Here is a 14572-nt window from a genome sequence, read left to right as displayed (position 1 = left end):
ATGTCGGCCTCAGTTTCTCCATCTGTAAAGTAGAGGTTGGGCCTAGATTATAGATGATAAAGACACCAACTTTCCTGGAAAGGATTCTGGAAACGATTCTGAACTTAGGCTCAGCCTCAGTAAGAAGGAGTTCTGTGATTAAACAGGGATGCCCACACATCAGCAACAGAAATGGGCAGGTCAACCATGTATGCTGTGCCTCAGTGAAGATTTTATGCTATGCTGTGCATTCGATATCCATTCTCTATATTTGATATCCAATCTAAGATTATCTAGAAGGTCCTTTCCAAGACACTGGTGAGATACATCTGTATAAATATATAACTCAGGATAAAAGCAACTTTTAACATTTAGCGTGTGCCTCTGCCTCTGATCTGATTACAGCCCACAGAGAAATATAAACAATACACAATACAGGCTAATGAAGAAGGGTGATAAGATTTTTTTTTTTTTTTTGAGACGGAGTTTCACTCTTGTCACCCAGGCTGGAGTGCAATGGTGCAATCTTGGCTCACTGCAACCTTTGCCTCCCGGTTCAAGCGATTCTCCTGCCTCAGCCTCCTGAGTAGATGGGATTGGAGGCGCCCATCACCACGCCCGGCTAATTTTTGTATTTTTTAGTAGAGACAGGGTTTCACCATGTTGTCCAGGCTGGTCTCGAACTCCTGACCTCAGGTGATCCACCAGCCTCAGCCTCCCAAAGTGCTAGGATTACAGGTGTGAGCCACTGCGACCGGCCAAGGGTGGTAAGATTTTAAAAATTTATTTAAAATATAGAAATTTCAAAAAAAGAGAAGTGCAGTGATAGCAAAATTGATGCAAGCTGTGCAAGCATGAAATCTATTTTATAGCTGAATCTACTTTTCTTGGTCCCGAGATTCTATTTCCATTGGTTTTCAAATAGTTAATTCTATTGATTTTTCAGGGAGATTACTAAAATCACTAATAATTATTTTCTTAGTGACAGAAAATCTAAAAAGCACCATATATACCTTCTCTCTCCATCTCCCCTTATCCTTATGTCACCTTACCCTACCCCAATACTCCAATGGCAGAGTATCTACCCATGGCAGAGTAGAGAATATGTACACTAACAAAACCAGATGCACAGAGGTGGGGTATCCATCTCTGACTTGGCTGAGCTAGTGTAAGGAAGGAAGGCTCTGTGGCCATTGTCCTTGGAAGTCATTCTCACAGGTTGGTGGTATTCTCAAGTAGGTGGTGCTTGACTGGCCCAAGAGCACCCACATGCTGCTATGCATTTTTCTGACAACCTCTTTATGATCTCTGACTTTGGAAGATCATCTTGCATCTCTCAATTGGAGAGTCACTTTTCTTATCTCCACAGAAAATTCTTAATCAAGCTCCTGGTTTTCCTTTATAGCTTCTACTTTTTAAACTCACTTCTCCAACTTCACCGCTACATCTTTGACAGATGAGAACATGAGAGATTCCTTGTTTTTCAAAAACAAAACAAAACTCAGCAAAACTATAAATATACTAAAGGTAAGTCTGTATTATCTCCTGCCAAAATACAGCACCCTGCATTTTTTTTAAATTTTTATCTTTTGTAGGTACATAGTAGGTGTCTATATTTGTGGGGTACATGAGATGTTTTGATACAAGCATGCAATGCATAATAACCACATCATGGAAAATGGGGTATCCATCCCCTCAAGCATTTATCCTTTGTGTTACAAATAATCTAATTATACTTTTTTATTATTTTAAAATGTACAATTAAATTATTTTTGACTATAGTCACCTCGTTATGCTATTAAATACCAGGTCTTATTCATTCTTTCTAACTATTTTTTGTACCCAGTAACCATCCTCACCTTCCCACACACGCCCACCACCCTTCCCAGCCTCTGATAACCATCCTTCTACTCTCTATCTCCCTTGAATTCAATAGTTTTGATTTTTAGATTTCACAAATAAGTGAGAACATGCAATATTTGTCTTTATGTTCCTGGCTTATTTCACTTAGCATAATGGCCTCCAGTTCCATCCATGTTATTGCAAATGACAGCATCTCTTTCTTTCTTATGGCTGAATAATACTCCACTGTGTATAAGTTCCACATTTTCTTTATCCACTCATTTGTTGATCGACACTTACATTGCTTCTAAATCTTGGCTATTGTGAATAGTGCTGCAACAAGCACAGGTGTGAAGATATCTATTCAATATTCTTATTTCCTTTTGGAGGGGAGTGTGTACCTAGCAGTGGGATTGCTGGATTGTATGGTAACTCTATTTTCAGTTTTTTTAGGAACCTCCAAACTGTTCTCCATAGTGGTTGTACTATCTTACGTTCACACCAGTAGCATACAAGGGTTTTCCTTTCTCCAAATCCTTGCCAGCATTTGCTATTGCCTGTCTTTTGGATAAAAGCCATTTTAACTGGAGTGAGATGATATTTCATTGTAGCTTGATTTGCATTTCTCTGATGATCAGTGATTTTGAGCACCTTTTCATCTGCCTGTTTGCCATTTGTATGTCTTCTTTTCAGAATATCTATTCAGATACTTTGCCCATTTTTAAGTTGGATCATTAGATTTTTTTCCTATAGAATTGTTTGAGCTCTTTATATTTCCTGTTATTAATCCCTTGTCAGAAGGGTCGTTTGCAAATATTTTCTCCCATTCTGTGGGTTGTCTTTTCACTTTGTCGATTGTGTGCTTTGCTGTGCAGAAGCTTTTTAACTTGATGTGATCCCATTTGTCCATTTTTGCTTTGATTGCCTTTGTTTGTGGGTTGCTACTCAAGAAATTTTTGCCCAAACATCCTGGAGAGATTCCCCAGTTTCTTATAGTAGTTTCATAGTTTGAGATCTTAGCTTTAAGTCTTTAATCCATTTGATTTAATGTTTTGTATATGGTGAGAGACAGGGGTCTAGTTTCATTATTCTGCATATGGATATCCAGTTTCCCCAGCACCATTTTTTAAAGAGACTGTTTTTCCCCCAAAGCATGTTCTTGGCAACTTTGTCAAAAATGAGTTTACCGTAGATGTGTGGACTTGTTTCTGTGTTCTCTATTCTTTTCCATTGCTCTATGTGTCTGTTTTTATACTAGTACCATGCTGTTTTGGTTACTATAGCTTTGTAGTATAATTTGAAGTGAGGTAATGTGATTCCTCTAGTTTTGTTCTTTTTGCTTAGGATGGCTTTGGCCATCCTGCATTTTTAACCCTTTTCCCATTTTCACCCAGAATACTCGCTGGTGACACTTGCAGCTGCAGGGTTTACCCTGAGATAACTTTGCCACAAAATATCTCGCCTTTATTATTATTTTCACATCGTTCTAATATATCGACTTTGAAAACACAAATCATCATTCTATTTATAGCATCTTGTTGTTAGCAGTGGTATTTCCATTCACAAAATATAGAAATTCTTGATCGCTGAAAATGTCAAATTCTAGAAAGCATAGCATTCCCATGTTAACATTGTTCTCAAACAGTTTTTGGCCAAAGAGTCATTTAATGAATCCGGTTTTTTCCAAAATAGATGATTCTGATTATTCAGATGATTCTGATGTTAGTTCTGTTTAAAAATAATTCCAAGAACAGTTTGTATATTGTATTTTCACACTGAAAATCAGTCAGCCTCCAGAGCATGTTAATGTAAAATTAAATGAACACGGGCAGTGAGCTACAGTTTTTTTTCTAAACAGTGCAGCTGTTTAGAAAATTTTTTTAAAATTTTCCTGATTTCCTTGGTATCTAGTGGTATTAAACATATGTGGGAGAAATACAGCTCAGCAAACTCTTCCAGGAGATAAAATGCTGATCACTCCTACTGGGCAATTTCACAAATGTCTCCTATATTTTTCTCCCTTGGTAGTGGGGATGGGGGGCATAATGTTACATTGGGCCTCTCTCCTCTCTCTGTTTCTCTCTCCCTCTCCTTTTAAAATGTTTCCTCTCTCTCAATATTTCATTTCTTATTTGTATTTCTGAATGAGGGAAAAGAGTTGATGGGACAGCGGAACGGGAAAAAGAAGAGCACCAATAAAACCTGTTTTCCTGTTTTCACTATTTTCATTCCAAATTCCTTCTGTCTCATAATTGATGGAATCTTATGAACTTATTAGTTAAAAAGTGTCTTTCTTGTTTCACAGGAATTCATATTGGGGTGATCACTCAGAAGAAAAGGTGAATACCGGATGTTGTAAGCTATTGGACTGCCACAAGTGATATCTTTACACACCATTCTGCTGTCATTGGGTATGTACAAAGTGCTGCATACAGACAGAGGAGAAGGACAATTGAGCCCATCTAAAGTTAACAAAAACTTCCTCTTGGGGCTGTTTCTTTCCATCAGACCTTACAGTTCTACGGGATAATAGCTCATCTCATAAGGCCTCAGCTTTCTTTAATAATTTCTAGAAGCAGACATTATTGTGTCATGCACACTCAGTGTTGCAAATTAATAGTCTGGTGATCTGGGTGGCATGGCATTTTCCCCTTCTCTGGTTCATCACCCATGATAGACCAGTAAAGGTGACCACTTAAATTCCTTGCTGTGCAGTGTTCTGTATTCCTCAGGACACAGAGCTTCCTCTCTCCCAGGAGCCATGAATATCCTGGTGCTGACCTTCATTATCTGTGGGTTGCTAACTCAGGTGACCAAAGGTAATGGAACCCTATAAAGCAGAGATGATGACTAGGATGAGTTGTTGCCCTTGGGCTCCCCTGGTATCATGATGGGAAGAGAGGGAATCTGCAGGAAAAATCTGGGCCAACAAAGCAGCAGAATGCTCGTATTTTGGCAGCTCCATGCCCCTAGTCTCTGAGAATCTTTCTGTTAGGGACATCTAGCAAGCTGGGATGTCCTCTGAGGCATTTCTCCAAAGACAAGAATTTCCTTAATGCTCTGAGCCACCCTATCTCTCTCTCTACATAATTATCCAATGTTAGTTCAGCCTCACTTCACTTCCATTTTGATTATTCTGTTGTATCTATTTCATTGTTGTGTCCTATTAGTTCTCCTAGCATCTTGAATTCTTCTTTGCCCGGAGAGTACCTTCAGAGGGAGGCCCTCACTTTCATGTTCTTAGGTACGGTGAACAAGTCCATTGACAGTTTATAGATTCTGTAGCACTATCATATGGAAGAGACAATATATATGTTTGGGGTAGAAGTGGAAATAAGTGGAGTGAAGACAGGATAGACAGACTAGTGACCAATGGGGAGCTTCTAATTTTAGATGAATAGGAACAGTCTGTTTCCACTATTTAATAATGCTACTTTTGAAAATTGTTAACTTTTTATTAAAAAATAATACTTGCAATTGACTTATGTATCAAGCAATCGATAGATTTATAGGGTTTAAGGAAAAGAAAAATGTTTGTCTGTCCAAGAATACCAGTTCTTCAGTCTTACCCTTCAGAATCAATCAATGTTACCAATTTCTTATATATCCTAGCAAATACAAATGTATTTATATTTGCATGTGTATACCTTTTAGATTTTTAAAAAATGCAATTGCAAATGCACCATGTGAATTGTTCTGCAATGTACTAGCAATATATTAGAGACATCTTATCCATACATAAACCTAGTTCATTATTTTTAATCAATAAGTAAAACTTTGAGGAGGAGCAGATGAATTGCCTCACATTAATTACTCCGCTACTGATGAAAAATAGGTCTTTAATTATCAAAAACAATTCAGCAAGAAAAATTTGTAAACAAAAGTATGTCTTTTCATTTATGACTGGACACGTGGACACACACACACACACACACACACACACACACACACAGTCAAACCACCTACCAGAAAAGCTGAACTATTCTTCTCTCCTATCACCAGTTGCAAGAGTGTCAGCTTCCCACACCCTCATCAGTCCTTTTTGTTTTTTCTACTACATTCAGTTTTCTACTACATTCAGTTTTACAGTCTAATATGTGAAAATGATGTCCTGATGTTTGAATTCATGACACTTTAGTTATAAATGAGTTTGAACATCCAGTCCATTAGATTTCTAAACTTTCTTAATTATCTTTATATACTAAGAAATTTGGCTTTTGTTAAATATGGAGGTGTTATATGTTGCCTAGAAAGATGCTATTCATGTCCATTAGATGGTTATAATTGTGCCTATGATCTGTTATGTCTTGATTCACATGTTGATGTAATGTGAGTTACAGAATTAATATCTACATTCATTTCTGATTATAAACTGCTGTATTTGTTGAAAATTTGGAAATTTTGAAATTGTAAAGAAGTAAAAAAATTGTAAAGAAGTTAAAAGAGACAAAACATTTTTGATCTATTGTTCTTCCTCAGTTTTCTTATTTGAATAAAAATGTATAGCATACTTATAAATTTTCTATTATACTATTAGTATTTTCCCATTTACTAAATATTTTCAAAAACTGTATTTCCAATGACTGTATAAATTTTATAGAATGGATACTGTTTAAATTACTTAGCCAAATTGTTTTTGCATAAATAAGTGCATTTACATTTTATAGACAAGGATGGCTAGTATAACCTTTCTTATACATAAATCATTCAGCATAAAATTCCTGGAGATGTACTTTTTTCTGTCTGCTTCATGTATTATCAATTTCTGAATACCTGCCAAGTCCTAAAAATGAAATATTATATGTAAATATTTAATTTTTATTTATGTCTGTGAGTAATGGGGAAGTCGAACTTCAAATACGTGCTTAATGTATATTTAACTTTTCTACAAATTGTCCATGTCTCTCTTTCCCTTTTATTTTGGAGAGGTAGTTTTCATTTCTTTGATTTAGAGATTTTCATTTTTGTGTTCTCTTATAGGTTTTGTTTTGAAATTTAGCTATTTAGTCTCTCTGGGCTTTATATTATGTGTTTTCAAGTGAGATAGCACCTGATGGCTTGTGAAGCAACTTTTTACCAAGCCAAGCTATCAGTGGACTGCTATCCATAGATATATTTTAAGTTGATGCTAGCTCATTATATATCTGGTATGTTTTAGAAAGAACTCCACACATGGGATAATGTTTTGGCTAGATGGCTCCCCTACTTAGAAACATACAATTGCTAGTCATATTTCTAATTTTAGGATTTTGAGATACTGGTGATGAAGATCACATGTCCTAACAACATAATAGTTCCAGACTGAAGTTCTTTGAAAAAAATGACTGTTGTCACTCTAGAAAAAAAAATTATGAATTTTTCCCAATTGCCATCATTCTACTGCTAAAACCAAATTCTTGGAATTATCTTTGATTTTTCTATATCCTACGACACTCATATCTATCAGGAAGTCTATTACATCTGCCTGCAAATTATATCCAGAATGCAATTATTCTTGTCACCTCCATTGCTACCACTCTGATTCTAGTCACCATCATCTCTCACCTGTGTTATTGCCATAGCTTCCTCATGATATCTGTCCTTCTGCTCTTCCCTTCTACCATCTTGTGAAGACACATAGTGCATGATCCGCTTACACTGGAAGTCAGATCACGTACTTTTGCTCAAAACTCTGCTAGGGCCCCCTCTATACTCAGAGCGGTAACAAGAGTCCATACGGTGGCTCACCTGGCCCTGCAGGATCTGGCCCTTATGACCTCTCTCACCTCATCTCCTACTATTATAGTCCTTGTTCACTCCACTACAGCCACACAGGCCCCAGTGCTCTTCCCCAAACATATCAGACTTACTCAACCCATAGAGCTTCGTTTGTTTCCTCTGCCTAGAATGTACTTGCCTCAGATACTGGTGTGACTAATTCCTTTACCTCCTTCAAGCTGTTTAATCATCACCTTGTTACACAGGCTTGTGCAACTCCTGTTTATGAATCTTCTATTACCCTTAAATCTATTCTCCCTTCTTTCTGCAAACCATTTGTCACCTTTTCATCTACAAAATAATGTACTTTTTTATTAAGGTAAAATATACATTTAAAAATTACCATCCTTACCATGTTTTTACCATATTTTTATGTATACCTGTTGGCTGTTTGTATGTCTTCTGTTGAGAAATGTCTATTCAAATCTTTTGCCTGTTTTAAAATCAGATTATTTGTTTTTGTTTGCAATGGAGTTTTTTGAGCTCCTTATATTAATATACTTTTGGTTGTTAATTCCTCGTCAGATGGATAGCTTGCAAATATTTTCTCCTACTCTGTGGGCTACATCTTCACTTTGTTGATTATTGCCTTTGCTGTGCACAAGCTTTTTAGTTTGATGTAATCCTAATTGCCTATTTTTGCTTTGGTTGCCCGTGCTTTTGAGGTCTTACCCAAGAAATCTTTGCCAAGACCAACGTCCTGAAGTGTTTCCCTAAGGTTTTCTTCAGGTAGTTCCATAGCTTCAGGTCTTAGATTTAACTCTGTAAACCATACAGTCTAGCAGGGAGTGCATTTACCTTTTATTATCTGTCTCCCTCTGCTAGAAAGTCAGCTCCATGTGATTTTTGTCTGTTTAGTTCACAGATGTACCTCAAGGGCCCAAAACTTTGATGACTGTGTGACTATAGCCTAATTTAAGAATGGAGGGGATAATTTAAAAGCAGTAGAAAGAAATGTAAGTGAGAAACAATTTTGAAGAATAATTGACAGAACAAGGCAATTCAAAGACAAAGGAGAAGAAGAGAGCCAAGATGACATATTTCAAGTATGGATAATGCTGGAGGAAAAAAATTAAGGTATAAATCTTTGTAGATGTGAGGAACGAAGAAGCAAGGTTAGAGTCTGTCTTGCACAAAAGAAGTGGAAGGTCTAGACTTGAAACTTATAGAAAATTCCACGAAGTACAAAGTAAAATCGAGCCAGTCAAATAACAAAGATAGAATAAATGACTCTAGAAGAGTGAAGGTAGAATAAATAATTGGTGAAGTTGGACTAGAGCCAACATTTCCCAGAGGATAAAATATAAACCAAATTATTGTGAGCCTAATATATACATACATACGTATATATATGTTTTATATATATTATCACATTCAGTTCAAATGAGGTTGTGTAGAAAATTACTTGCTCTTCTGCACATATACCAGCCTTCCTCCTCCATAGAGCCTTATCTCTAGCTGCTTCCTCTGCCTAGAATACACTTATCTAGGTACTCCTTGGGCAATTGTCTTGAGAAAGATGATCATGCCGTTTACTGCTTGATAAATGAACGTACAATATAGCACACTAGCTTCCCTTTAGATTTATATCCTCATCCCTCAAATGAGTAGTCACACTGCTAGGAAATCCTACTGCATTTCTCTTGTAAATAAACCTTCTTTCTTTTTTCTTTTTTTTTTTTTTTTTGAGACAGAGTCTTCCTCTGTCACCAGGCTGGACTGCAGTGGCCCAATCTCGGCTCATTGCAACCGCCAACTCCCTGGTTCAAGTGATTCTCCTGCCTCAGCCTCCCGAGGAGCTGGGATCACAGGCATGTGCCACCACATCCAGCTAATTTTTGTATTTTTAGTAGAGACAGGTTTTCACCAGGTTGGCCAGGATGGTCTCGATCTCCTGACCTTGTGATCCACCCACCTCAGCTTCCCAAAGTGCTGGGATTACAGGTTTGTGCCATCACACCCAGCCATCTTCCCTCTTTTTTAGACAACTATTTTGTCCTGACCTTTATTTGTCTTTTATTTTCCTGCTCCTCTCCTCTACATGGCTCTCCCCCTCAGCTTATCCCATGCCCCATTTATTTAAACAATTCAAATAGGAAGTTTTCACTCATTTCCTCTGTCCCCTTTGCCATAAATGGAGAAACGTGTCTTCTCCATCTAAAGATCAGTCTGCTCTGTGTGAATTTGTGACTGTGCCCTTCTGTCATCTCATCACCCTATTCTATATTAATCTCTCCTTTTCTGCTTTTTTTTTTTTTTTGAGATGGAGTCTTGCTCTTGTTGCCCAGGCTGGAATGCAGTGGCACGATCTTGGCTTACTGCAACCTTCACCTCCCGGGTTCAAGTGATTCTCCTGCCTCAGCATCCTGAGTAGCTGGGACTACAGGTGCTCGCCACCTTGCCCAGCTAATTTTTGTATTTTTTAGTAGAGACAGGGTTTCACCATGGCCAGGCTGGTCTCGAACTCCTGAACTCAGGTGATCTGCCCGCCTCGATCTCCCAAAGTGCTGGGATTACATGTGTGAGCCACTGGGCCCAGACTGCTTGTTTCTTTTCTCATTGCTTCCAAGCACCATTTGGTATTTATCGTTCTTCAAAACAAGCCTGAAAGCTTTCCTTTAACCTTACATTGCTCTCTAATAAGTTATTTATTTCTCTGCTTTTCTTTGGAGCTAAACTTCTTAAGAGTCTCATCTACAGGTCCTGCATTCACTTCTCTCTCATTCACATTTTGACCAACTGCAATTTGGTTTCTTTTTTCATACCACTCGGAAGCTGCTCTCCTCAGTATGAAGTTACCTTCATACTACTAAAAGCATGGACATTTTCCTGCCTTCATCTTTTTTTTAACCTCTCAGCAGTATTTGACTACAAAATGACCACTCTGTCCTTTAAGAAACAGTCTCCTCTCCTGCTTAATGTAGTCACAGCTGATACAACTTTCCCCATAACCTTTTATGCATTTTCTGTTTTCATGCATATCAGCCCGACTTGCAAATGTCAGTATCTCCAGTCTTTCAACAACTGCTTGTGAAATACCCCCGTACAGGGCAATCCAGAAATGCCAGAAAATTATCAGCTGTCTCTGGATCATCTGTCAACTATGGGGGAAGCTGGATAAATAGTCCAGGTCCTTTGAGCCTCATGTAGAATAACTTTGAGGCTTGGTAATATTTTTTTTTCCTGTGGTATTTCACTTATTTGCAGTTCAAGGCTATTATGGGAAGAAAACATAAATGGATGTTAGTTCTTCAAGGTTTTTACTGTAACTGTGCACCCTTTCATTCTTCAAGGTTTTTCTGTAACACTGCACCTTCAGGACCTGATGCCCAATTAAACATTTTTTTAAGTTTTTTGTTTTTTTTTAATAAAAACTAAATGCTATTTTTTCTTCTACTTTTAGTTGATGTGTAATAATTATTCATATTTAGAAGATGCAGAGTGATATTTTGATACATGTATACAATGTGTAATGATCAAATCAGGGTAATTAGCATATCTATCACCTCAAACATTTGTCATTTTTTTATATTGGGAACATTCAGAATCGTCTCTTCTAGCTATTTGAAAATATACAGTAAATGATTGTTAACTACTGTCACCCTACAGTGCTATAGAACAGTGGACCCCTTTTGGCACCAGGGACCAGTTTTGTGGAATACAGTTTTTTCGACGAGGTGAAGGTGGTGGTGGGGATGGTTTCAGGATGAAACTGTTCCACCTCAGGTCATCAGGCATTAGAGTCTCACAACGAACACACATCCTAGATCCCTCACATGCACAGTTCACAATAGGGTTCATGCTCCTATGAGACTCTAATGCCTTGGCTGATCTGACAAGAGGTGGAGCTCAGGTGGTGATGCTTGCACACCTGCTTTTTACCTTTTGCTGTGCAGCCTGGTTCCTAACAGGCCATGGACCAGTATCCATTGGCTGCACAGGGGTTGGGGACCCCTGCTATAGGATGCTGGAACTTTTTCCTCCTATCTAGGTGTAATTTTCTATCTGTTAACCAACCTCTCTCTATCCTCCTTTCCCTTCCCAGCCTCTAGTAATCATTATTCTACAGTCTACTTCTATGAACTCAACTTTTTTAGCTCCTGCTTATGAATGAAAACATGTGGTATTTATCTTTTTGTGTCTATTTCACATAACGGAAAGTAACATGTCCCCCAGGCTCATCCATGAGTCTGAGGCTTGTTTGCAGCCTGGCTGCTGGGCTTCCCTGTGGGATTGTCCTCTGAGCAAACAGAACACAGCCATCCTGCTGGCCAGCAGTTGATAGATGATCTCATGATAATAACAGGTTATAACTCACCTTTTCTTGGATTTCTTGCTCTCCTGATTTCTACACTTCTCCACTGATTTTTTTTAAGGAGGAATTGTCTCTCAACTAAACTATTATATTCAAATCTTTGCTGGAGCTCTGCTCTGCTGGGGGTCTGCTTTAAGACTCTAGAGTCTTATTCTCCTGTTTTGATCTGACTTATCTTATTGGTCCTTTTAAGTCATTTCCTCTTATCTGATCTCTTATCTCTTAATATTGAAACTCACTAGAATTTAATTCTAGTCCTCTTTTTTTCTCATATTATTCCAACCACCATGGTTTACCAATTTCTGTACTTTAAATGCTATCCATAAGCAATCACATTTATTGATTTGCATATGTCAAACCAACCTTGCATTCCAAGGATAAAGGCTACTTGATCGTAGTGGATAAGCTTTTTGATGTGCTGCTGGATTCAGTTTGCTACTATTTTGTTCAGGATTTTTGCACTGATGTTCATCAAGGATACTGGCCTGAAATTTTTTTTTTCTTGTGTCTCTGCTAGGTTTTGGTCTCAGGATGATGCTGGCCTCATAGAATAAGTTAAAGTTGAGTCCTGCCTTCTCAATTTTGGGTGAATAGTTTCAGTAGGAATGATACCAGCTCTTCTTTGTATATCTGGTAGAATTCAGCTGTGAATCCATCTGGTCCTGGGCTTTTCATTTTCATCCTTTCTTTCTAGGTTTCGTATCAGTCTCATTATGCTCTCTATCTCTCCATCCCTCTATTTTTCTACATTTCTCCTTTTCTCCATACAACTTCTTTGATGGCACATAGCACAGTTTTAATATACACTTTTTGTTCTCCTGTTTGTCTCTTTCAATGGCTTTTTGTACTTGACATCATATTAGTCTAGATGTCAGTCAGTGTAAATTTTTGAATGAATGAAAAGTTATGTTGATGCCAGAGTTAAAAATTTGACCTATATTTTATTCTCTACAGGTAGCTTTGAACCCCAAAAATGTTGGAAGAATAATATAGGACATTGCAGAAGACGATGTTTAGATACTGAAAGGTGCATACTTCTTTGTAGGAACAAGCTATCATGCTGCATTTATATAATAACATCACATGAATATACTCAACGACCAGCATTTCCTATGATTCACCTAGAGGATATAACATTTGATTATAGTGATGTGGACTCTTTTACTGGTTCCCCAGTATCTATGTTGAATGATCTGATAACATTTGACACAACTAAATTTGGAGAAACCATGACACCTGAGACCAATACTCCTGAGACTACTGTGCCACCATCTGAGACCACTACTCCCGAGACTACTATGCCACCATCTGAGACCGCTACTTCCGAGACTATGCCACCACCTTCTCAGACAGCTCTTACTCATAATTAATTAACATTTACTTCTGGTATGGAAGAACTAGAAATACTGCTGGAAATAATATGCAAAGAGCTGATTCTACCAATCCAATTTCACCAGGAAAATTCCATCAGGGATTGGATGACCATGGGGATGGACATAATTGCTACTACCAACACAACAGCCAAGAGAGTTGCCTTACAATTAGAAATGTGTAGACAGAAATGTATAGAAGATACAAGGATTCTCTTAATTGGACTTAAATTCTTTATCTGTCTTCCTCTGATGTACCGAAATATACGAGCTAATTTTTGTCTTAAGTGAACATTTGTATGTCTATGTATTTTTCCATGCCAAAAACAAAAACGAAGACCATTGTTTGGAGCTGCCTATTATGACTAAGACATGAAGTTTTACTTTAACAGTGCCTGGCCCACTACTATCATATATAGGAGAACATATAAAAGCATACAGAAAGTTCCAGATGAATGTTCCCTTCTCTACCCTCCACCTTTTATTGTAAGTTCTGACCCTAAATACTTTTCTGTGTCATGACGTCAAATTTTGTTTAAGGTTCTAGCTGGTAACTAACAGAGTCAGAAGCTAATTCTTTCATTCAGCACAAGCACTGATCTAACTGGATAGAGATAAAAGTGGGACTTGCCTTGAGAGTACATCATATTAGATTAAAAGCTGCATCTCAAATTCTACTTATCTTTCCAATCTTCTTTCCACTTAGAATTCCAACTTCCAAGTATGGCAGCCTCATAACATGCCTCTTCAGGTCTCTGTGCTGTCCATGAGTGTTAGTTGTGTGCAGTGTTTCTATGCTTTCTATGGCTGTACACATGTGACTGCTGTTTGTATGGCAACAGGTGGGTCAGTAAGTGTCTTCTATGATACTACAGAGAAGCGGTTATTAACTATAAAGTTGATTAGGTTTTTTTTTTTTTTTTCGAGACAGAGTCTAGCTCTGTCGCCCAAGCTGGAGTACAGTGGCATGATCTCGGCTCACTGAAAGCTCTGCCTCCTGGGTTCACGCCATTCTCCTGCCTCAGGCTCCCGAGTAACTGGGACTACAGGCACCCGCTACCACACCTGGCTAATTTTTTGTATTTTTAGTAGAGAGGGGTTTCACCATGTTAGCCAGGATGGTCTCGATCTCCTGACCTAATGATCCATCCGCCTTGGCCTCCCAAAATGCTGGGATTACAGGTGTGAGCTACCGTGCCCGGCTGATTATTATTTTTTTTAAGTTCCAGGATAGAAGTGTAGAACATGTAGGTTTGTTACATAGGTATACATGTGCCATGATGGTTTGCTGCACCTATCAATGCATCAT

General features: G+C 38.0%; 1 protein-coding gene across 1 annotated transcript; it reads left to right on the top strand.

The window, feature by feature from the left end:
* The first annotated feature begins 4582 nt into the window (after positions 1 to 4582).
* Positions 4583 to 13263, top strand: LOC129529932 (beta-defensin 125-like). The gene is made up of 2 exons (XM_055375998.1): positions 4583 to 4640; positions 12848 to 13263. The coding sequence occupies exons 1-2, from the start codon at positions 4583 to 4585 to the stop codon at positions 13261 to 13263; spliced, it is 474 nt and encodes a 157-aa protein (XP_055231973.1).
* The last annotated feature ends 1309 nt before the right edge of the window (positions 13264 to 14572 follow it).

Source organism: Gorilla gorilla, chromosome X (assembly GCF_029281585.2).
Source record: "Gorilla gorilla gorilla isolate KB3781 chromosome X, NHGRI_mGorGor1-v2.1_pri, whole genome shotgun sequence".
Taxonomy (NCBI): Eukaryota; Metazoa; Chordata; class Mammalia; order Primates; family Hominidae; genus Gorilla; species Gorilla gorilla.
The sequence above is the reverse complement of the archived record's forward strand: the minus strand, read 5'-3'. Positions and strand labels throughout refer to the sequence as shown.